Source organism: Aulonocara sp. 'chitande type north' Nkhata Bay, linkage group LG1, assembly GCF_057382095.1.
Source record: "Aulonocara sp. 'chitande type north' Nkhata Bay isolate Kocher_YH1m ecotype deep benthic linkage group LG1, A_spYH_male_GT1.1, whole genome shotgun sequence".
NCBI lineage: Eukaryota > Metazoa > Chordata > Actinopteri > Cichliformes > Cichlidae > Aulonocara > Aulonocara sp. 'chitande type north' Nkhata Bay.
In genome coordinates this window covers 40,445,754-40,471,035 of record NC_141344.1, presented here as the reverse complement: position 1 = coordinate 40,471,035, position 25,282 = coordinate 40,445,754, and the positions used below count along the sequence as shown (strand labels likewise).

The 25,282-nt window shown below is 43.1% G+C and overlaps 2 protein-coding genes across 9 annotated transcripts in view; one reads left to right on the top strand and one right to left on the bottom strand.

Annotated features, from left to right (window-relative positions):
• The window catches only part of herc1 (HECT and RLD domain containing E3 ubiquitin protein ligase family member 1), a 94,505-nt gene that overhangs the window by 45,953 nt on the left and 23,270 nt on the right, over window positions 1–25,282 (bottom strand). For 6 of the 8 annotated variants that reach the window (XM_086296126.1, XM_086296174.1, XM_086296154.1 and 3 more), the window contains exons 16-26: window positions 21,654–21,786; window positions 21,295–21,486; window positions 18,948–19,172; window positions 17,510–17,683; window positions 17,292–17,406; window positions 17,075–17,195; window positions 4,992–5,163; window positions 4,025–4,361; window positions 2,894–3,014; window positions 2,183–2,234; window positions 1,185–1,450 (exon numbers count right to left, since the gene is read on the bottom strand). In XM_086296126.1, the coding sequence (XP_086152252.1) occupies window positions 1,185–1,450; window positions 2,183–2,234; window positions 2,894–3,014; window positions 4,025–4,361; window positions 4,992–5,163; window positions 17,075–17,195; window positions 17,292–17,406; window positions 17,510–17,683; window positions 18,948–19,172; window positions 21,295–21,486; window positions 21,654–21,786 (1,908 nt within the window). The remainder of the gene's footprint in view (window positions 1–1,184; window positions 1,451–2,182; window positions 2,235–2,893; window positions 3,015–4,024; window positions 4,362–4,991; window positions 5,164–17,074; window positions 17,196–17,291; window positions 17,407–17,509; window positions 17,684–18,947; window positions 19,173–21,294; window positions 21,487–21,653; window positions 21,787–25,282) is intronic. The other 2 variants (XM_086296163.1, XM_086296145.1) reach the window with 2 other exon arrangements.
• Window positions 6,732–13,423, top strand: LOC147339571 (zinc finger BED domain-containing protein 4-like). Its single transcript, XM_086297492.1, has 3 exons — window positions 6,732–6,816; window positions 10,815–11,289; window positions 13,147–13,423. Exons 1-3 carry the CDS (start codon window positions 6,732–6,734, stop codon window positions 13,421–13,423), a joined length of 837 nt encoding a protein of 278 aa, XP_086153618.1.

The window sequence follows — 25,282 nt, the reverse complement described above, 5'->3', positions numbered from 1 at the left end:
GCTAATAACACGGGGATTTCATCATTTGTGAAGCCAGGCTGAAAACACTCAGCAATCTGTGGATTCACGACTGGATGTAATACCGGTAGCTTAGCTGTAGCATTTGTAGCTGAGGCTTCAGCTTCTGGGTAACAAGGAAATGACGTCATTCACGTAGATTACTGATTGGCAGCACTAACTCGAAATTTCAAGTTATTAACTCAAAATTTTGAGTTATGGATCCTTTTTTTTTAGTGGCGGAAACGGGCTTCCATAATGTTTTCCTGTATCCAGTGTGTGTGCTCTGTTCTGCCCAGCTCAGTCTTTTCTTTTTGTCGGCCCGTCTCAGACCATGAAGTCACCCCTCCACTGTGATGCTGACACTGGTGTTTGACAGGTACTATTTAATGCAGCTGCCAGTTTACAACCCGTGAGGTGTCTCCGTTTTAAACGACACATTCTCAGATGTTTGTCTTCTTGCACAGTTGTGCATCGGGCCTCCCACTCCTTTTTCTGCCTATTTTAGACTCAGTGTTTGCTGCTCCCTAAAGGGATATGGATAAGAGATTTTAAGTTTCTGCACAATTACTCACAATAGCCTTCCTTTCTCAGAAGAACAACTGATGACTGGAGAACAATAAAATGACTGATGCTTCGGACACTAAACTAACCTAAATAATGCTGTGCCATGGTTTCCAGCTGTGCAACACAACTGCAAAAGGTTTTTCTACTAATTTATTAGCCTTTTAAATGTATTGATTTGGATTAGCAGCCATACCAGGAAACTGATCCAGAGGACTGACAGCTGTTGATGATAGGCCTCTAAGCAAAACTGTAGAGACATTTTTAAAATATCATCTGACTAATTTGAATTGTTTTTAAATTTGATAACGTGTTCTTCTTTAGAAAATAAAAACCCAAACTTTTGACGAAGTCTTTATATCGTCAGTAGGAATCAGTCAGTTTTAGACTGAGTGAAATGAGAGACAGGCATTACAGATTTCGGTCTTCAACTGATTTGTTGAGAAGACAAAGAAAACGTATAAAATACTGTCATCTCTGTTCTGAAAAGGTATAACCATACAAAAAATAAAAATCCTCCACAAATGAATTAAAAACGTTTCATAGAAGAAAAGAACAAAATCAACTATGCTGACTTTGATTAACCATCATTTGGTTCGACTTCTCGCTGAGGAATCGCTCACCTCTGCTCTGCTCTGCTGCTGTTCCATAGCCAGGATAATGGCCTGTGGGCTGGTGGACATACTTTCTTCTGGCTCCTTAAAAGCTGGAGCCAAGCCCACGTCACCACTGATGAAGCTGACCATGTTGTCGATGAGAGCGTGGATGCCCAGCGATCGGCTCAAGTCCAGGTCTGACTCTTCATACGTTGAACTGTAACTCTGCTGACGGCTCAGCTTGGCCCGAAACCAGGACTCAGCCAGGGAGTCTGGTGAGCTGTGAAGGAGGCCTGAGAAGGAGAAGAAGATCCCGTTTGTTGTATTTGTGCACACAGGGGATCTATTGAGGGATGTGCCGAGTAGCTTTGAAGCACTTAAAAGGAGCGCATTATTACTCGACCGGAGTTCATCAAATGGCCAAATGCCGAGTCTACATGCAGGCGCAAGCCTCCATTATGAGTTTGCCTGTGATGGATGCACCAAGTATCCAACACACACTGAGGAAGAATTCTGCGGCTGAGAAGTGGAATGGGAAACAGGCTAGCGCGTCCACACAACAACTCAGTCAAAGTATCAGCACTGATGACTTCGTCAAAAGTGGAACCCAGAAAGTTCCATGAAAATTCTTCAAAGTAACAGATTACACTCTTCACGAGGAATGAGCCATCATAGTGCAAAGTAACAGTGCAAGCAGAAGAATGGCCTGAATGGAGACGTTTATGTGATCCTGATTTCTTTATCTTTCTTTTTTTCTTTACAAAATGAAAAGTTGAGGCTCAAAGAGGGCAGGGTGTGGGTATGGCATTACAGTCATGGAGTTATGAGTTAACAAGAGGAAGAAACATGCCATCGTTTACTTGCTTGAAGTTCCTCTTGTGTTTGGGGCTCAACTGCCCCAAAAGAAGCAAATAAACTATCCGTACAGGAATCAGAAGACAGAGAGACAAGAGTAACATATGAACGATAACAACCATTGTCCTCTCTCCAAACATTAGCGGAGCAAATTAGCGGTCGGTCGTTACCTCTCTTTTTGTGGGAGAATGCCAAGTCTAGGTCAACATTTCTTCTTCCATTCTGAAAGAAAAAACAGAACAGTTCACAGATTTGCACATTATGTTAACCTGTGATTGTAAACTGGAGATTCAGGCGGCTGAGGTGGAGGACAAACAGACTCAAGGACAAGTTATGTGTGTGGGCTTTGCAGTTGTTGTGTGAAGGAAGGCAAACATTAAAGGTGGAATTCTAATGTCAACTGCGTGATTATTGGACTAACAGATGCCAGTACTGCAGCCACAGTCTGTGAATCAATCTGTGTGTGTGTGTGTGTGTGTGTGTGTGTGTGTGTGTGTGTGTGTGGGGGGGGGGGGGGGGCAAAGTGTTTCTGTGCAGTGTACCAGGGGCACGGAGAAAAGTCGTCGTACGGCACGAGGAGAGTTTGTGTGTGTGTGTGTGTGTGTGTGTGTGTGTGTGTGTGTGTGTGTGTGTGTGTGTGTGTATAGTGTACCACATGTCAGAAGCAAGTGACACATTACAGTGAACATGATTTGCTTATTAACACTGGCAAAGGGTTAATGTGTTTACTACCATCATTACTGTGACCTTGTTCTCTGTGAGATTAAAATCACATTATTTTGTCAGTGTGTGGTGGGTCAAAGGAGAGCAACTAGTTCTCTGAGTTGTTTGTCAACTGTACTGCAGATGTAACAAAGAGTGTGTGCAGGCATTTGATTTACCAAAGTGTAACCTTCTTCATCTGACTCTGGCTGGGAGAGGTCAGACTCGCTCCTGGACTTCATCAGTCTGTAACTTGGGCTGCTCTGCACTAAACGGCTCTCTGCGCTCAGGCTCTCACTTCTGTACACAAACATATCACAGCACTGTTAAATCAATGAGAACAAGACAGCTAAACAACAACAATTAAACACCATGATTTTCACCTGAATGGTGGCGCATACAGCCACATCTGTTGTCTCCCTTTTTATAAAAAGGACAAAGTACAACACGGTGCTCGAAATACAAAACATTGGAATACTTTGACATTAAAAGGGTAAAGCAGAATTATGTTCACTACGAGAGGTTCTGAGGTGCACACCGCAGGATCCAAACCACTATGGTTTGAAATGTGAGCTACAGCGTTACATTAACACAGTTTTTTTGTGTGCAGACTATTCTACTTTAATTCAGTAGGCTTAACAAACAAGAATGATAGGAATGATATTACACCATGATTAATTCAGCTGATCAGGTGCACACTCAATACGAGGCACAACAAGTGAGAAAGGCTGAACAAACAAACAAACAAAATGAATTACTGTCCAAAGACTTATGGAGTCGTGTAGACAACAAAAGTAGCCTGTGTGTTATCTTTTAGTCCTGTGCAGTCACCTTACCTCACTGATATTGGGCACTTAAGACTAGTCAGATCATGACTAACTGAAGACAGCTCTTGATGTGGAGCCTTACAGTTGTGGTCAGTACAGTTCCAGTACAACTATGTAATGTGCTCATTCCAATGCTTCACTGTAAAAGTTAACAAGAGCTTGGTGCAGGAATTCAGTGTTTTTCCACCCAAGTGACGACTCAAAAACACTTTTCAAAGCACTTTCATCAAACTACCTTTAAATAAGCAGATTTAAAGTAACTATAGAATATCAACCTAATGATAAACTGAGCTATATTAAATATAACTGAAATGTTACATTATAAAAGTATATGAAATAATTAAAATAAGTTGGGTTTTCCCTTAAGTGTATATGGGGCCAGTAAAAGAGAAATGCACAATTCTTAGTAATGTGACTGTGCCCAATGATAAAGGAATTCAATTTTTCAGGGATGTCAACAGTAGCATCCTATTTCTCTCCGACCTGGTCATGAAGCTGAGGCACTCCTGTGTCCCTGTAGCTAACTGGGTCTGAGCTTCTTCCTGGTTCTGCTTGGTCAGCTCGCCCAGTACTGGGCTGACTCCCAGTATCAGCAGAGCACAGCGGTGGATCACAGAGTTACAGGCTGCCGTGTAAAGGTCTTGGCCTTCTGGAAGACCCGTACTGCCCCTTCTGCCCTCTTGAGCCAGAATGGTGTCTTCCTCTCCACCTCCTCCTCCTCCATTCCTGGAGCTGGAGCCCAGTCCTGTGCTGCTGCTGGCCCGCTCTCTCTCCCGACTGCGAGCCACCTCCCGCGCTGAGAGAAAACATTGAAAGATTTCTGTGTTGTGCCACAATCATACACACACACACACGCACACACAAAAAGACACACAAATAAGATGCAGTGTTAGAGGACAAAACAGCAGCCACAAAGAATTACTGGAGTCTAATAGTCAATACTAAAGCCCGTGCTAAAGCAACACACTGCAAAGCCTTCGGCACATAAATGTCCATATATTACAGGACATGAATATCAAGTGAAGGTGTTCATAACAGTATGTCAGAAGTTTACAGCTTTAAAACTGCCAGATTACACATGCTCATAGGTGCTATGAAACACCTTCCTACTGAGAAAGCTAGCTGATAAACTGTTCGACTTAGAACTTCACAGCATGAGAAATATGCAGAAATCAGTTACAATGTTGCAGATTACAGCTGCACTTCCAAATACATTATACTAAGTAGTATACCTGAATATTATTAATAATAACCATTTATTAATAATATTCATACTAGAACCCTTTTACCAACACTACAGGCTACAGTGACAAGCAAAGTCAACAAAAACACAGATGAATAATACAGACAGGATTTTAAAAAGTTAACATTTATTCAGTTATGTCCTCCAATTGGCTACTGCTTTGCACACTAAACACACACACATGCAACTACAGGCACGAGTACTTACTTCCAGCTGTCATTACTTCATGCTCCCTGTCATCCTCTTCATCGTCTTGCTCTTGATGGCCTTCTTCTCTCTCACGGTCAACCCTCTCTTCAAGTTCTGCCTCCTCGTCAATGGTGCGTGTGAAAGAGTGCTCCTGGGGGTCCATGTCCAGAGAGTCCTGATTGTCGGAAATCTGGTCAAATGACAATAATGCCTGATTTTGGATACCATTGATATGACTATTAAGCTCGGTGGAAACGTGTGTATGCAGTTATGACCATAGTTTCTTGGACAAATACAGAATATATACACAATTTTGCCTCTGTACACCACCATAGTGGGTTTTAAATCAAATAATCAACATGTGCTTAAAGTACACATTTTACCTTCACAATAAATAGGTTTAGCAAAAACTTGGCATTAACTGTTTGGGAATTCCAGAGGTGGCTGTGGCTCATGTGGCGAAGCAGGCTGTCGATCAATCAGTCCCTGGCTACTACAGTCCATGTGTCCAAGTATCCTTGGGCAGGATACTGAACCCTGAGTTGCCCAAGATGCACCCATTGGAGTGCAAGTGGGTGTGTGAATAAAATGTGTGTGATTGGGTGAATGAGACCTGTAGTAGAACGCTCTTTGAGTTGTCAAAAATTGAAGAAAAGAAAAATAATGGCTCAATTACAGGGAGTGCAGAATTATTAGGCAAATGAGTATTTTGTCCACATCATCCTCTTCATGCATGTTGTCTTACTCCAAGCTGTATAGGCTCGAAAGCCTACTACCAATTAAGCATATTAGGTGATGTGTAGAAGTCTGCATCCTTCAAGAAAAACATGATTGTCATGCAGGACAATGCTCCATCACACGCGTCCAAGTACTCCACAGCGTGGCTGCAAGAAAGGGTATAAAAGAAGAAAAACTAATGACATGGCCTCCTTGTTCACCTGATCTGAACCCCATTGAGAACCTGTGGTCCATCATCAAATGTGAGATTTACAAGGAGGGAAAACAGTACACCTCTCTGAACAGTGTCTGGGAGGCTGTGGTTGCTGCTGCACGCAATGTTGATGGTGAACAGATCAAAACACTGACAGAATCCATGGATGGCAGGCTTTTGAGTGTCCTTGCAAAGAAAGGTGGCTATATTGGTCGCTGATTTGTTTTTGAATGTCAGAAATGTATATTTGTGAATGTGGAGATGTTATATTGGTTTCACTGGTAAAAATAAATCATTGAAATGGGTATATATTTGTTTTTTGTTAAGTTGCCTAATAATTATGCACAGTAATAGTCACCTGCACACACAGATATCCCCCTAAAATAGCTCAAACTAAAAACAAACTAAAAACTACTTCCAAAAACATTCAGCTTTGATATTAATGAGTTTTTTGGGTTCATTGAGAACATGGTTGTTGTTCAATAATAAAATTATTCCTCAGAAATACAACTTGCCTAATAATTCTGCACTCCCTGTATATGGAGATGGTTCAGATTCAAAATGTCAGATGATCAGCAGAATAATGTGTTCTGTAGAGAATCCCTAAAAAATGATCTGACAAAAGTTTCAAGCACTGCTAATCTTTTCCACCATTTACAACAGCGCCATAAAGTGCAGTATGAAGAGTGTGAAACTTTGCTGTATCACAGATCATAAAGCCTCCAGCACTGAAACAAACCACATTACAAAACTCCCATACCCATGCTGTGCCTTATGAGAAGTGGAGTGACAGTACTAAAGCAGCGGCCTATCATATCGCTAAAGACATGGTCCGCATCTCAACTGTGGAACAAGAGGCCTTTATACAGCTGCTAAAAACACTGACCGAACATACCAGATACCTAGTCAAAAGTACTTTGCAAGAGAAGTACGGCCAAAAGTATATGCTCACCAAAATGTCTCATTGACCAGCAGGACCTGTGAGCCATACATGAATGTGACTACAGCCCAAGACCACACCGCAGAGCATATAGCTGAAGCCCTGCAGGATGCCCTCACAAGCTGGAAGTTCAACCTGACGCTTTAACGACTGACAACGGGGCTAATACCTTGGTGGTTGAGGATGCAGTGTTTTTGTCACAGACTTCATGTGGCCATTGGTCAGTACAATACTGAATCAGCTGATTTGAAATAAGAAAAAAGATTACTAGGCATGACATTAAATAAAAATCTTATAGAATCACCGAAAGAGCTAAACATATCTACAGGGTGGGCCATTTATATGGATACACCATAATAACATGGGAATGGTTGGTGATATTAAATAGGGGTGCAACGATATTCGTATCGATATTGAACCGTTCGATACAGTGCTTTCGGTTCGGTACGCATACAGTGGGGCAAAAAAGTATTTAGTCAGCCACCGATTGTGCAAGTTCCCCCACCTAAAATGATGACAGAGGTCAGTAATTTGCACCAGAGGTACACTTCAACTGTGAGAGACAGAATGTGAAAAAAGAAAATCCATGAATCCACATGGTAGGATTTGTAAAGAATTTATTGGTAAATCAGGGTGGAAAATAAGTATTTGGTCAATAACAAAAATACAACTCAATACTTTGTAACATAACCTTTGTTGGCAATAACAGAGGTCAAACGTTTACTATAGGTCTTTACCAGGTTTGCACACACAGTAGCTGGTATTTTGGCCCATTCCTCCATGCAGATCTTCTCGAGAGCAGTGATGTTTTGCGGCTGTCGCCGAGCAACACGGACTTTCAACTCCCGCCACAGATTTTCTATGGGGTTGAGGTCTGGAGACTGGCTAGGCCACTCCAGGACTTTCAAATGCTTCTTACGGAGCCACTCCTTTGTTGCCCGGGCGGTGTGTTTTGGATCATTGTCATGTTGGAAGACCCAGCCTCGTTTCATCTTCAAAGTTCTCACTGATGGAAGGAGGTTTTGGCTCAAAATCTCACGATACATGGCCCCATTCATTCTGTCCTTAACACGGATCAGTCGTCCTGTCCCCTTGGCAGAAAAACAGCCCCATAGCATGATGTTTCCACCCCCATGCTTCACAGTAGGTATGGTGTTCTTGGGATGCAACTCAGTATTCTTCTTCCTCCAAACACGACGAGTTGAGTTTATACCAAAAAGTTCTACTTTGGTTTCATCTGACCACATGACATTCTCCCAATCCTCTGCTGTATCATCCATGTGCTCTCTGGCAAACTTCAGACGGGCCTGGACATGCACTGGCTTCAGCAGCGGAACACGTCTGGCACTGCGGGATTTGATTCCCTGCCGTTGTAGTGTGTTACTGATGGTGACCTTTGTTACTTTGGTCCCAGCTCTCTGCAGGTCATTCACCAGGTCCCCCCGTGTGGTTCTGGGATCTTTGCTCACCGTTCTCATGATCATTTTGACCCCACGGGATGAGATCTTGCGTGGAGCCCCAGATCGAGGGAGATTATCAGTGGTCTTGTATGTCTTCCATTTTCTGATGATTGCTCCCACAGTTGATTTTTTCACACCAAGCTGCTTGCCTATTGTAGATTCACTCTTCCCAGTCTGGTGCAGGTCTACAATACTTTTCCTGGTGTCCTTCCAAAGCTCTTTGGTCTTGACCATGGCGGAGTTTGGAGTCTGACTGTTTGAGGCTGTGGACAGGTGTCTTTGATACAGATGATGAGTTCAAACAGGTGCCATTCATACAGGTAACGAGTGGGGGACAGAAAAGCTTCTTACAGAAGACGTTACAGGTCTGTGAGAGCCAGAGATTTTCCTTGTTTGAGGTGACCAAATACTTATTTTCCACCCTGATTTACGAATAAATTCTTTACAAATCCTACCATGTGGATTCATGGATTTTTTTTTCACATTCTGTCTCTCACAGTTGAAGTGTACCTCTGGTGCAAATTACTGACCTCTGTCGTCATTTTAAGTGGGGGAACTTGCACAATCAGTGGCTGACTAAATACTTTTTTGCCCCACTGTATGTATCGAACAATACAACATTTGTAATTTATTTTATCAATTTTCCTTCTGACAATGCTGTCTGTGTTGAGCGCTCAGTGAATCTGTGTTCGACTACTCCGCCTAGGCTGCACTGTCGAGCGCAGATCCACTGAGCGCTCAACACAGACAGCATAGTCAGAAGGAAGAGCGCAGGGCAAGCTAGCGAGACAGAAGTTAAGCTCTACTTGCAACAGGCAAATTGAACCTCATTCAGATCTGGCGTTTGGAATTATTTTGATTTTCATGTGACGTATGACCCTGAAGGTAAGCGAGTCATGGACTAAAGTAAAACAGTATGTTGGATGTGCCATGCAATGCTCAATTACATTGGTGTGAACTAGTGTGTTAGCGCAGTTAGCTCGTTAACGTGTTGGCCGTCTAGCCCCATGCACGGGGCGATCGGCGGTAGCTCGTTAACGGAGATTTGCCGTGTTGTGGCGTTAAGGTCATTTCAACGAGATTAACCTGAAAGCACTAGTGGGAACACAACGAATATGACTGCACATTTACGCCGACATCATCCTAGTGCAAAGACAAAAACAACAAGCATGCTACTAACTTTAGCCGAGTCATTTAGACAGCTGTTAGCACATGATTCTCCTTATGCTGCTGAGAATATAGCCCAGAAGAAGCGGATAGTATAGCTTTTATTTTGGAAAGAGCCATTTCTCTGTAATAAACTCTCTTTTCCAAAGATGAGTGATTCCTCAATCAGATACAGGGCTTGCAATATCGCTAGCCCGACGTCCTGGGGATAAAGTTACGTTGAAACCAAGCACACCATTGTTTTTCTTGTGACATTACCAATAAGTTTGATATGTCACATGGCCCTCTTCCTATTGAAAAAACAAAAAATGGATCCAAGATGGCCGACTTCTAAATGGCTACCATGGTCACCACCAGTGTTGGTCAAGTTACTTGAAAAAAGTAATCAGTAACTAATTACTTCCCCAAAAAAGTAATCCTGTTACTTTACTGATTACTTATTTTCAAAAGTAATTAATTACTTAGTTACTTAGTTACTTTTTAAAAACACGATTTACAACCTGAAGAGGTGATAAAGCGATAGATCTTTCAGCCCAATTCTACTTTTTCTGCATAATCCATCATACAAAATGTAATCAAATGGAAAAGTCTCTTTTTAAAACTTGTTTTATCAGTTTTAATCTTTTAACTTTATGCATGAAGCAAAAATTTAATTATATGCAACATTCTCTGACTGGAAGAAATTAGTTTAACATTTAAACCTATTTTCTGCACATTCCAGCTCATAAAATAAAATATTTTTTGTGTTTACACTCACTCTTTCAAAGAGATGCAAGTAAAACACAGCAGAAAATAAATAAAGTCAAAGACTCAGCGGTCCTGTTGCTCTATTTTCACCTGTAAAGCAGGATTGGGGTAGGCAGAGGGTTACCCTGGTGCAGGTGTGCCGCGGTCAGTTGAAGAATCCGCGAGTTTCTCTGTGAGTTTCCCATTACGTCGTTGCGCACTCGTGCTTGCTCGGAAGTTTAGGGGTTTTTTCGCTGTAAAAATAAGTTTTCTTCCCACGCACGATGGACACTAATGTTTTTGTCACTTTTTATGGAATCAAACTCAAAGTAAGGTCAGTACTTCCACGCTTTAAACGCTGCACGCTCATACTCTCTCCCGCACTCTATATGTGATCCATTGTTGATCTGCACACAGCTGTTGTCACTAACGGCGCACTCGCTTACGTCACTGTCGTGAGACATTCTCGCAAAAAATCACGGTTTTAGTAACGCAGTAACACAGCGTTCCTACGGGAAAGTAACGGTAATCTAATTACCGTTTTTGCAATAGTAATCCCTTACTTTACTCGTTACTTGAAAAAAGTAATCAGATTACAGTAACGTACTGTGCTATAGCAGTGGGACGGAAAATAGTTGGGCATTTTAAACATTCCGCCTTAGCCTACTCCCGCCTCGAGGACATTCAGGGACAGCTCAACCAGCCAATAAAGAGACTGCAGCAGGACGTACAGATGCGCTGTAACAGCACGTATTACATGCTCCAGTCCCTCATTGAGCAAAAGCGAGTGCTGGGCATGTCCGAGCACGAACTCCCTGACTATCTCACCGCTCACCAATGGGCTCTTATGGAGACGACTGTTGCCATCCTCGCCCCCTTTGAGGAACTAACTAAAAGAGAGAGCATCTACGACGCACTAGCCTCTGATGTCATCCCAGCTGTGACTGTGCTAGTGAGACTTCTAAACAGAGAAACAGACGAGGACCACGGCGTTAAGACAATGAAAGCAACCTTACTGGCAGCTGTCAAGAAGAGCTTCAGTGATGTCGAGACCAACCCACTGTACTTCATCTCCACCATACTTGACCCAAGGTAAAGGCTGTGTGCTATAGGTATTCAATGATAAACTACAGTATTAAATGTAAGATTATTTTACATCTGAAATATTATATATTTGTAATTAAAATACACAAATACAAATGTATGCAATATACAGTGGGGCAAAAAAGTATTTAGTCAGCCACCGATTGTGCAAGTTCCCCCACTTAAAATGATGACAGAGGTCAGTAATTTGCACCAGAGGTACACTTCAACTGTGAGAGACAGAATGTGAAAAAAAAATCCATGAATCCACATGGTAGGATTTGTAAAGAATTTATTCGTAAATCAGGGTGGAAAATAAGTATTTGGTCACCTCAAACAAGGAAAATCTCTGGCTCTCACAGACCTGTAACGTCTTCTGTAAGAAGCTTTTCTGTCCCCCACTCGTTACCTGTATGAATGGCACCTGTTTGAACTCATCATCTGTATAAAAGACACCTGTCCACAGCCTCAAACAGTCAGACTCCAAACTCCGCCATGGCCAAGACCAAAGAGCTTTGGAAGGACACCAGGAAAAGTATTGTAGACCTGCACCAGACTGGGAAGAGTGAATCTACAATAGGCAAGCAGCTTGGTGTGAAAAAATCAACTGTGGGAGCAATCATCAGAAAATGGAAGACATACAAGACCACTGATAATCTCCCTCGATCTGGGGCTCCACACAAGATCTCATCCCGTGGGGTCAAAATGATCATGAGAACGGTGAGCAAAGATCCCAGAACCACACGGGGGGACCTGGTGAATGACCTGCAGAGAGCTGGGACCAAAGTAACAAAGGTCACCATCAGTAACACACTACAACGGCAGGGAATCAAATCCCGCAGTGCCAGACGTGTTCCGCTGCTGAAGCCAGTGCATGTCCAGGCCCGTCTGAAGTTTGCCAGAGAGCACATGGATGATACAGCAGAGGATTGGGAGAATGTCATGTGGTCAGATGAAACCAAAGTAGAACTTTTTGGTATAAACTCAACTCGTCGTGTTTGGAGGAAGAAGAATACTGAGTTGCATCCCAAGAACACCATACCTACTGTGAAGCATGGGGGTGGAAACATCATGCTATGGGGCTGTTTTTCTGCCAAGGGGACAGGACGACTGATCCGTGTTAAGGACAGAATGAATGGGGCCATGTATCGTGAGATTTTGAGCCAAAACCTCCTTCCATCATTGAGAACTTTGAAGATGAAACGAGGCTGGGTCTTCCAACATGACAATGATCCAAAACACACCGCCCGGGCAACAAAGGAGTGGCTCCGTAAGAAGCATTTGAAAGTCCTGGAGTGGCCTAGCCAGTCTCCAGACCTCAACCCCATAGAAAATCTGTGGCGGGAGTTGAAAGTCCGTGTTGCAGGGCGACAGCCCCAAAACATCACTGCTCTCGAGAAGATCTGCATGGAGGAATGGGCCAAAATACCAGCTACTGTGTGTGCAAACCTGGTAAAGACCTATAGTAAACGTTTGACCTCTGTTATTGCCAACAAAGGTTATGTTACAAAGTATTGACTTGTATTTTTGTTATTGACCAAATACTTATTTTCCACCCTGATTTACGAATAAATTCTTTACAAATCCTACCATGTGGATTCATGGATTTTTTTTTCACATTCTGTCTCTCACAGTTGAAGTGTACCTCTGGTGCAAATTACTGACCTCTGTCATCATTTTAGGTGGGGGAACTTGCACAATCGGTGGCTGACTAAATACTTTTTTGCCCCACTGTATATAATATGAAATACATTTCCCTTATTACTACCAGAAAGTCAAATGGCTGGCATTTGTCACAGTGGTTTAGGGGAAACTAAAATCAGTCCTATTTTTCCACATATTAACACATTCATAAATTTTGTGCAGGTATAAAGATCGCTTCTTCTCTAACAACACTGCTCCAGAGGCCAAGCTGCAGATGATGTCCAGAGCTGAGGCAGAGGGGAGTCGGGCAGAGCTGCAGAACCTCCTGCTAAACTGTTCCTCAAGGCCCAGGCCAGCACTAGCAGCAGTCTGGACACTGTATTTGATGAAATTGCTAAGGAGCAGCCCCAGGCAGCACAGCCGCTGGCAGCAGGTGCTGCCATTGAGCTCGACACGTACCTCGGAGAGGCCCCAAGCCCTCGTGAAGACAGTCCTCTGAAGTACTGGGGTGTCAACAAAATCAGGTTCCCCACTTTGGCTAAAATGGCCCGTAAATACCTCTCAGCCCCATGTAGCAGTGTGGAAAGTGAAAGGCTTTTTAGCTCATTGTCACATATTATAGATGAAAACAGAAACAGTCTGACTGCTGATAATGTAGAAAAGCTACTTTTTTCTTACTTTTCTTAAAAAAAACCTGCCACTCACTTTTTCTAAATAGGCTCCATTAAGTGAGTCGTCTTAGACTTGATGTTAATACCTACCTCAGTTGCACTGACTGCCACAGTTCTATGTTGGTGGATGTTGTTAGTTTATTCAAATATTGTGCACTAAATAGCAAAGATGTTTATTAATGCCCTTTGTGTTGTCCAAAGCGGCAGAGTTTACAACAAACTGAAAACAATACTTGAGTTGCACTGTCACTGTTTACATTTTTTTTCATCATTATTTATTCTGTAATATGTTGCATACAACATGCTTTTCATTTTAAATAAATGTTCTTAATTCCAAACCAGTCCCTTGTTTTTTTGTTAAATTATAGGACTAAAGCTGTTACCTGTAAATTTAAATCATGTTTTTTATTAAGTACTCAGTATTGGTATCGGCAAGTACTGAAATGCAAGTACTCGTACTCGTTTTCCGAAAAAAGTGGTATCGGTGCATCCCTACTGAAGATGTTTCACTCTCATCTGAGAAGCTTCTTCAGTTCTAAGGTCAAATGGTGGAGAGTCCCAGATTTAAACCCAGTGGGAGTTTCCCTCCAAAGAGGGACAAAGGAACCCCTGATAATACTCTACCTAATCACATGAGCCAAGGTGTGAAAATGGGTGTGGGTCACAATCAGCCAAGGTTTTGGGTGAGCTCATTGTGAAACCTGTACAGCATACACTACATTGTTAAGTCTGTGTTTAGGAGTTTTGTCTTTCAGGTGAACCAGTTTCTGTCTGAGTGTGTTGCTGGGTCTGAAATACACTGGGATGTCATGCTTGGAGAAAACTCTCCTGAGTTTCTCTGATACACCGGCTACATAGGGGATGACAATGTTGTTGCGTCTGTCCTTCTTATCCTCCCTCGCTGGTGTCTGGTCTTCTTTTCTGTGCCTCTTTGCTGACTTTAAGAACGCCCATTTAGGATAGCCGCACGTTTTGAGTGCTTCCTTTACATGTGTGTGTTCCTTCTTTTTCCTTCAGGCTTAGAGGGAACATGTTCTGCCCGGTGGTGTAGGGTCCTGATTACTCCAAGTTTGTGTTCCAGAGGGTGATGGGAGTCAAAGAGGAGGTACTGGTCCGTGTGTGTGGGCTTCCGGTAAACTTCGATGTTGAGGTTGCCGTTCTCTTCAATGTGCACGGCGCAGTCCAGGAAAGGCAAACAGTCGTCCTTTGTGTCTTCCCTGGTGAACTTGATGTTTTTATCCACAGCGTTAATGTGCGCAGTGAAGGATTCCACCCAGGTGTCGTCCACATATCTGTACCAGTGGCTGGGTACTCTTCCTTTGAAAGAGCCAAGAGCCTTCCTTTCCACTTTCTCCATGTAAAGGTTGGCTACAATAGGTGACACGGGGGAGCCCATGGCACAGCCATGTTTTTGGCTGTAGAAACCTTCGTTGTACTTGAAATATGTAGCGGTGAGGCAGAGGTCTAACAGTGTGCAGATCTGATCGGGTGTGAAGTTGGTCCTGTCCTCCAAGGAGCTGTCTTCTTGTAGTCGTTTTCTGACAGTCTCCACGGCCTCCGTGGTGGGTATGCAAGTGAAGAGAGAGACTACATCAAAGGACACCATGGTTTCATCTGGATCCAGGGTAAGTTTCTGGACCTTGTCAGTGAAGTTGTGTGGGGTGTTCCCCACAAGAGGTGCTAGGACGGTAGCAAGGTGTTTCGAGATGTTGTAAGTGGCTGAGTTTATGCTACTGACTATGGGTCTGAGTGGGACACCTTCTTTGTGGAGCTTAGGAAGTCCATAAATGCAGGGTAAAGGCGGTGATATGTAAGGCGGTCAAAGGTTTGTCCTTTTCAAGCTCTTGAAGGAAAGCGATAACTTTCTTTTTGTAGCTGCTTGTGGGGTCTCGCTTTAATGCTTTGTAGGTATTGTTGTCACTGAGGAGAGTAGTGATCTTTGTGTGGTAATCTGTAGTGTTTAGGACCACGGTGCATCTTCCCTTATCAGCTGGTAATATAGTGATGTTGTGGTCTTTGCTCTGGGAAGCGACGGCCTTCTTTTCTTGTATTGTGAGGTTGGACGGAGGGACTTTGGCAGTGGAGAGGGTGGCTGAGACTTTCATCCTGATTTGCTCTGCTTCTGTTTGTGATAATTTGTTCATCCGTACGGCGGTTTCTGTGGCTGTGATGAGGTCCACTATGGGCAACTGTTGCGAAGAAATGGCAAAATTGAGTCCTTTGGCTAATACTCTCTTTTCAGGTTCAGTGAGATTCCGGTCTGAAAAGTTCTTCACCCATTTTTCCTGACTTCCTCAGGTGTGTGTTCTTCTCTGAGTTGTGTAGATTCAGACTGACGAGTGTGTGTTTTTGAAAGCAAGTTGTGGAATTTCCTGCGTTGTCTTTCTTTTTCTTTAGAGTGTTGGGACCGCTGAGCCTTGTCCACAAACTTGTAAACCTCTTCTAAGATTGGAGACGGTAGAAGGGTTTTCATTTCCTGCAGTCTAGCTAATCTTGCTCTAATCTTGCTAATCAGCTATAGTGAAATGGACCTGTCTTATCCTTTCACTTAGAAGCTGATTTTGTGCTCTCCGTAGAATCAACTCTGTATCCCCTGACAGTGGATCCAAGGCGCAAACTCTTAGGAACAACCTTGTTCTGTCTGCATCTTCGTTAAAACGAAGATGGTTCCTATAATCCACTAGTTTCCTTGATTCCTTTTCATACTCCCGCACCAAGTGAAGGGTGTTCCTCCCCAAATGTACGCCAATGGTGTGCGTCCTGCTCGGAGTCGCCATTACCATTAATGGAGGTCCTGTTTGAGCTCACATTGGCACGGACCTCGTCGGGCCATTTCAACGGAGTACACAGGGATATCACTTTGTATTAGTTTTGGTGGCTTATGCAATACGATATCCTGAAGCAGTGCCTCTGCGCACCATTTCTGCAACGAGTGTGGTGCAGGCACGAGTCTGCAGATACTGACTGACCAGGGCATCACAAGAGAGAGATGAGATAGGGCCAGAGGTACCTAATTCCCACATTCCAGCCTCCTTCCATTGTAATAACCATCTCACACAGGCGCAGAGAGTGGACGTGCTGCATTGGAACAGCGTTTTGCAGATGTGTTCTCCCACCCTCAGCCGTGCCAATCTCATAAAGCACAAAGGGAGGAAGCTGTAAAGCTGATTGTGCTAAAAAACAGCTGTTCATTTTGCAACGTTGTGTTTATGGTATCAATCACACACTTGATCTCAGTCCAACAAAAGATACTTTTCAGTTACTAAAGACAAAAGTTAGGGCAGAGAGACCCATCACTCATGTATTAAAATCAACCCTTATATTTGAAATTATGTTGGTTTGTTCCTAAACAGTTTGTGCTACACTTTTTTGACCCCTTAAATTAAAGGTGAAAGTCTGTTGTTGAATCACACATTGATTTATTTAAATAGTGGTGTGCAGAGGCAAAACTAAAAAAAAAAGAAGCTTTGTTTACTTACCCTCCTCTCACGAGAAGAAGATCGTGTCTGGATGAAGTCCATGTTCTTACAGGCTAGTAAGCGGTTTCGTACCTTAAAAACACACCGATAGACTTCTGCCAGGGACTTAGATGGTTGATACCTGATAGGAAAATATTTCCTTTAGACAGGTACTGTGGGACAGTATGGAAATGCTTCATGTATTTCATATATTAAAAGGTGTATTTTGTTTTACTACCTGCCCTCTCCACAGGCTTGGCCGAGCAGCCCTGTGTGCTTCAGTAAGGCTGCCAACACAAACCTGGACACAGTGTCTAATAGGGTCTCATTACTGAGAGATGCATTGTCCCAGTCTGCAACAAAATCCACAGTGCAGTCAGTGAATGTATATACCTGTAAAGCTAATTGCATTAAAGAAATGGTAGGATTCTGTATATACTCAAAAAAGATGCAAACCTTTGCCAATAGCGTACTCATGCATGTTGATCCAAAGGCTGTTGGCAGGTTCTTTAGAGGAACCCAGAGCCAAATCCACCAAGACACTCAAGTCAGGATGCAGTGTGCAGTCGAAGGGTTTCTGCTCCTCATTACCAGACAGTGCAGCCTCCAATAATGAGCTGATGCAGGTGTCTGAAGAACAAGCAAACAATTATCTTCACAAGTCACAGAAGAAGTGATAAATGAACTTAACTGGACAAGAGCCCTAGGATTCTGATCAGTCAGAAGTAATGTCCTGCTCTAAGTTACATTCTACTACTAATCTACTCATGTTGCTACTACTGTCCGATACCGATACCGATATCATAAATTTGGATATCTGCCGATACCGATATCATCAATTTGGATATCTGCCGATACCGATATGAATCCGATATAGTGTTTTTTAATCAATAAAACTGTTTTTTTAATATATCTTGCTGCATTTTGTATAAGTTCATACTCAAGTTTAAATAAACAACAACACTAAAGCTATTCTGTTATACCTGTATGTAAAAAATACAACAAAATATTTCATAGTTCAGCAATACTGATCAATCTAATAAACTTAGACCTGCACCATCCTCCCTATTCTGGTATTTTAAAGAGTACTTAGCATAAATATTAAGCAACCTAACTAATAGGGTTCCAACTCCCAGCAACAACAAAAATAAATAAATAAAAAATAGGGAACCACCCCTCACGCTCCACCTCATGATGCTTAATCGACGTAACCAACCTGAATTTGATGCAGTGTGGAAAAAAATGCACAGAAATCAATTATTTTTCAAGAAATATTAAATAGATTCAACATCTTTCTTCCACAGAACTGCAGACTGCACAGATGGTATCTTCCCAAAGGAAAAAGTACTATAGCTTACTAGGGTATATTAGACTTAACAGTTACTATATACAGTAATTGACTTCTATTCATTTTACACAAGATTAAAACTTTGGGTGTAAGACTCAGATAATTATTTATTAAAAGCGAGACATTTTAAATGAGAATAAGAAAGAAAAGTATGTCTTTGTGCCCCCTTTTCCCTGTTCATGCCCTATCGGCCCCCCTGGCTAAACTTTGCTAGCTCCGCCCCTGCACAGTTACCAGCCGTCAGCTACGTAGAAAAAGATCCTCGAGTAGAAAGTAATATTAAATAAATTCTAACAACAGCTGATTAAGCTTAAACGTGCTGCTGTTGTTCAGCCGCTGGTTTCCTCTTTCTGGTGCAAAGTGGGCCAAAAACAAAGAAGAGAAAAGCCGATCAGCTGATGATTGATCAGTTTCATGATTGAAGTAGCAGCAGGAGAGAGAGAGAGAGAGAGAGAGAGAGAGAGGCCGTCGCTCCATATATCGGTTGTTAAGCTTATCGTGTTAACTAGTTGCTACTGGTTGTGTATGTGGGCGTCCGTCCTGTACCTAGCTGGGGGATGTCCATCTCCAAGCCATTGCTAAATAGCGGTGTTTTGAGCCAGTAAACAGTATCTTGTTCCTCCAGTGAGGTGGGAGCTCCCTGCAGCATCCCACCAAGGCAGCGCCCAACTAGCAGGGCGACTGTCCTCTCCAGGTCCACAAGCCACACCCAAGAAAGTGCGGGCTGCGGCAGGGTCATTCCTGAGGCTGGCTCAGCAAAGTCTGAGGTACCTGGAAAAAGACAAATACGTTCTCCAATTTAGTACTCCACCAGACGTCAAGATGGCCCCAACTGCAGGGTGTTGAAACATATCACCTTTCATTATAAATAACACGATATGATTTTCATTTTCTCATATCAGACATCAGTGTTACATATTAATGTTAAGGCCAAAAATGAGTCTTGCGAAGTCGCATCTATTCAGCATCTCACACGAACATCTAGCCTAGAGGTCGGCGACCTGCAGCTTGCAAGCCAGGGGTTAGGATTAAGGTTACCCCGAACTAGGGCTGGGCCATATTATACCGTTCACGGTAATACCGGTATAATGTTAGGCAACGATAGGAAAATGAAATATCGCGATAGAATGGGAGTAAAACGCGCGTGCGCAGTGCCTTTGTTTTCATACGCACATGGCCGATTGTTGAGTGAAACAGATGATCCAGAATTGGTTTGTAAAAATGGTGCAACTTCCGTGATGTGGAACTGGTTTGGTGTTTGTCCGTCAGATACACAACAAAGCACATTTTTTTGCAGAACATGCAAGCGGCCGTTGTTATTGTCGTATTTGTCGGACTAAGATGCTCTTAAATCTGGGAGTAATCTGGGTCCTAAACTCCGTATGCTTCAGGTCAAACAACACTGCAGCATCACTTAGAGTTAAAAACTGTCTAAATTCTTTCATCTTTAATAAAACGATCAGCATTGCTGCTTTACCAGGTGTAACTATAAAGTTTAACTTCCAGGCATCCATGAAAATAAAAGTTATTACATTTAACGGAGTTAGAAGTTAGCAGGAAGCTAGCGGAAGTTAGCTCGCTAGTTTCGCTAGTTACCTAAGCATGATATAGCATGTTCTGACTGAGAGATTTCTGAAAAAAATCAAACGTACACCTCTGCTATCACTTCCAACATAAATGAAGACAGGAAACTAAACAGCAGTGACGTTTGTAGGGTTACTGAAGTTGGGCTAGCTGGTATATAATGATGTGCTACGTGATCGCTAGCGACACAGCTATGTTAGCATAACATAAACAGTGAAGCTGGAGGACGAACACTAACACTTTTCCACTTATAAAAGTTAACGTGAAGGTTCTTCATGGTTAGAGACAAATGCAATCGCATGGCAGGATGCTGTAAACGGACCAAACTTCAGTCAGGAGAACAACTGAGATAATCCATCCACAATACGAGGTTAGTCATTAATATACTGCAACATGGGAATAGAGCAGCTGCCAGAGAATTCAACATTAATGAAACAATGGTACAGAAGTGGAGGAAGCAAGAAGAATGAGTTTAATAAAGTTTGATTTATCTGACTGCTTTGTTTCGCTTAATGTGCCTTATAATCCCGTGCACCTTATGGTCCGAAAAATGCGTACTGCACACTGCAGTTTAATGTTGCAAAGCACCTCTTTTTAACTTCAGTGGATATTATACATGGTTATGCTCAGGATATGTCAGCCCATTTCTACTGGAAATGCCTTTTGGTTAAACTTTCAGCAAGCAATTTGCATTTGCACTGTTACATTTTTATAAAGCTTTAATGTACATAAAAACCAGCTTCTTGTTTAAGTGAATATAAATGGAAGGTTGTCTTTTTGCGCTAGTAATGTTGTGGAGTTGTATTTTGTCTCGCATCAATTATATCGTCGGTTATATCATTATCGCAAATTTTCAAATATATATCGTGATAAATATTTTTGGCCATATCGCCCTGCTCTACCCCAAACCCTATTATACTATATGTACCTCTGTCCCCGTCACCTGCATGTGCTGCTCTTCTTCTCCCACTGCTTGGTAGGAGCAGCTATGACTCTTGATGTTGAAAGTTGCCGACACCTGAACCGGCAAATTAATCCTCCAATTCTAGTGTATGTTTATGCCAAATTAAAAAAAAATCATCAAGCTCTTAAAGAGAAAAAACTTAACGACAGAATATGTGTACACGTAATGCCTGCACACATGGCTTTTTGTAATTACACTGCTGGCTTAGCTGACAAGGGCTCATAATTTAACATCTCCAGCAGAAATGATCACATCATGTGTCTGTACATGCATTTACCTCATCCCAGGATATTTTGTAACTTTTTTTTTCAAATTTTGACCAAGTTAACCTTGCTCTGAGCTCACCCTGAAGAGGCCACTGCAGCTCCTGGTCCTCCAGAGGAGAGGCAGCAGGCAACAGTCTGTTCAAACAATCCAGAGGAGGCAGCAGTTCCAGCAGTTGGCTCAACAGCGGCCTTGCCACCGACACCGGAAGCAGCAGTAAGGCGTTGATTATCTGACACAGCATGCTGCCTGCTGCTGACACGTAGATCACATCTGCAGATTACATGGTCATAGTTTTATGACAATGATATAAAACAAAAGAAAGTATCTTCAATGCTAAATGAAAAGAACTTGAACTATCGGAGCAGAATGAGATAACAAGGAAGTGAAAACAGGCCTTTATAGCCAGATTACAACACAGGTCACTTGATTTCATTCACCTTGTAGCTTCTCCCGTATGCTGCCATTCCAGGAGCTCTCCTTTATCAGCGCTGCAGAGCGGGAGTAGATATCTGTGGCATGTGGCAAGAGCAGCTGCAGATGTTTGTGGAGCAATGACACACTGCTGGAGTTCTGCAAATAAACAGGGTGACAAAAAGTTTTTATATACTATGGTCATTTTCTTTTATTTGGTTTCTTTTATTCACTAAAAAAGTGACAGACAGACAGATTTTTACCAACATCACAGGGCTGAAATAAATGGCCTGTATTTGTATAGTGCTTTACTAGTCCCTAAGGACCCCAAAGCGCTTTACACAACCAGTCATCCACCCATTCACACACTGGTGATGGCAGCTACATTGTAGCCACAGCCACCCTGGGGCGCACTGACAGAGGCGATCTATCTACAACATAGCACACCACATTATTAAGACACCACTGAAAAGAAGCATCAGTGAAATTATTCATCAGTAAATAAAACAGACATTTAGCTTTAACTCTATATTTAACCAGCAAAATGAAAGTTGTATCAACCCACTGCCACTGGAGACCAAGCCACTCCACAGTTTTCAAAGACACAATAAACAGCGTTTCAAGGCAGTTAAATTCAAGAAACATATGAAAACTAGTTTTTATTTCTTGACAAAAGGGACATAATTCACTTGCATCTTTTTTAACCTTGGACACAAAACTACTGACAGCAATGGCACCGTGCAAAACCCTCCCCTGTAGGTCACCTGACCTCTTATTGAGTGGGGGTTAATAAAAGACTCTCCATATAGGTTTCTGACATTCCTCAACTTTTAACTTGTCTCTCCAGACAGCATCGGTCCTTCCACTGAAGTGCCTTTTATTTAACCCTTGAACTGACATTTTATATAACAGTTTTCCACTCAGCATGTGAAAAGTCACGAGTCTTTCCGATTCATAAGCGAGGGTCCCGTCAAGAATGTAAAATCAATACTCAATTCCATTCCTCAAAAAGGATCTCTTTCATCGGAAATCTCTAATCCACGACTAGAATCTAACAGCATCTCCTTTTCAACTAAAGTTAAACATTTAAGCCAAAAGTCTAGAATACTCCTCATAATGTGGCTTGACTTGAACCAATGAAAGTTGTTGCTGTTTCTGTGTTCTGAAGGTCTGGTCCATAATTTGTCTCAGTTTGAGAGCCTTTGTCTCAAGCAGTCTTTTCAAAAAAGCAAGTCCAGTTCCATCACATGCATCCGGCCAAGCCCCCAAAAACAACGGTTCCTCTAGAAGCCAAAACAATGAGGAAGCTGGTTCCAGTCTTTTCCAACAGAAAAGGGTCCAAGCTTTAAAAAGGCCTTTATAAAACATAGGAATTTCATAACAAAATATTAAATTACAGTTTAGTAAAAACACGGAAGCATCCATTCCTAACTCTCCTTTTCCTCTTAAAATAACGCTAGTTACTGGTTCCCAGAAAACATCTTCCCTTCCCATCAAGTGTTTCTGAATAAACTGCAGTCTGAAAGCTGCAGCTCTGCTCTCTAGGTGAGCTCGTCCCTGTCCACCTTCTTCTTTGGGCAAAAAGCACAGCCCGGTGTATCCAATGTCGATTATGCAAAAAAAACTTGATCATCAAGGATTAAAGTTTACGCGCACGGGTGCAGCGGCTCTTAGCTCTCCAGTTTGGTGCTCGTTTTTACTTTTAATGTGGATATTTTTGAATGTTTGCAACGCCGCCATCTCTTACAGTCGCCAGAACCTAATTGACCTAGGTTTTAAATATAGTTTGTCTGTTTCTGGCGACTATCAGCGAACACACAACATCCTGGAGGAGATAGCGAGACCGCCAGGGTCACCGTGGATGGTCTGCCCGCCCAGCAAGCGTAGAAGGCGACGGAGGGAAAGAAAGCGGAAGAGGGGATGCCGGTCGGGCTCAGACGCTAGGCTACGCAAACATCCACACCGGCCAGCACTTCCGAGCCTATCGGGCAGGGCTGCGTATAGGGCGGCCAGGGCAGACCTGAGTAGAGGCATCAGGAAAGCTAAGGCTGCCTATAGGAGGAGGATTGAAGATCACTTTGCTGACAACGACCCCAGAAAAATGGGGCAGGGGATCAATCACATTACCAACTACAGAAGCAATAACCAGGCGACATCTAGGACTGATGCCTCACTGGCTGAGGATCTAAACCGTTTCTTCGCCCGCTTTGAGACGACCAGGCCCTCAGCTGCCACACCACTTCCACCCGCCCCCAGCACTGGCACACTAACACTCAGGGAGCACCAAGTGAGGTGTGTTCTAAGGTCAGTGAATCCCAGGAAGGCGGCAGGTCCTGATGGAATACATGGAAAGGTTCTCAGAGCATGTGCTGACGAACTGACCGGAGTCTTCACTAAAATCTTCAACCTTTCCTTGTCATCAAACACCGTCCCGCCCTGCCTCAAAACCTCCACCATCATCCCCATCGCCAAGAAGACAGCTGTGGCCAGCCCAAATGACTACAGGCCTGTTGCACTTACGCCTGTAGTGATGAAGTGCTTTGAGAAACTGGTCTGTCAGCACATCAGGGCCGGTCTGCCTCCCACTCTGGACCCCCACCAATTTGCCTACAGGACAAATCGATCCACCGAGGACGCTATCACCATAGCGCTCCACACTGCGCTGAGTCACCTGGAGCACCGAGGAAGCTATGTGAGAATGCTCTTCCTGGACTTCAGCTCAGCATTCAATCATATCATCCCGGAGAGCCTGGTCCAGAAACTGTCTCACCTGGGACTCTCCACCCCCATCTGCCTCTGGATCAAGGACTTCCTGACAAATAGACCACAGTCTGTCAGACTCGGCCCCCACCGGTCCAGCACCATCACACTCAGCACCGGGTCTCCACAAGGATGTGTTTTGAGTCCCCTCTTATCAACAATAGACCTGTCTGGCACGCAGTATGTTTGTGTTTGGTGGACAACCAGGGCCCTATTTCAGGAAGCCGGTTTAGTGCAAACTCTGAGTAAGTATACCCTGAGTTAACGAAAACTCTGGGTTTTCGGTTTCACAAAGCGAGTTTAGATTAATTCTGAGTGAGTTACTATGACGACACACTCCGTGAAGCTAACCTGCCCCCTAGCAGGTTTACTTCAACTAACCCCGACTTTCTCCGCCTCTTTGTCGGAAACCTGACTGTAGTAAGTGTCAGACATGGCGTGCTCCTTCCTTGAAGAGCCAGTAGATGTTGAAGCCCAAATTCTCCGCAGAGCTCTCCGCCGGGAAAGTGATCAGAGCGCGTTTGGACATTTTATAATTTCCTGATGATTTCCTGTGTGAACGTTACAGTTTTTCAGCACAATCTATAATTTATTTGAATAACATCCTCAGGCCTAATATTGCTCATGTGACACATCGTGGACATCCTCTCAGTTCTGTACATATTATTTGTATCGCACTTCGGTTTTTTGCAAACGGGAGCTTTCTGTATAATATTGGTGACGCTGCACGTTTCCAAGGCTACCGTCTGTCGGGCAGTCAGGAATGTTACAGTTGCACTGAAACGTCTCCTGTACTCGTTTGTGGTGTTCCCCGGTCATAGACCCACAAGATTTATCAAAGAGGGATGCCACAAAATTGCAGGTATCAGCATGAACGAAACTTAATTCATGATGT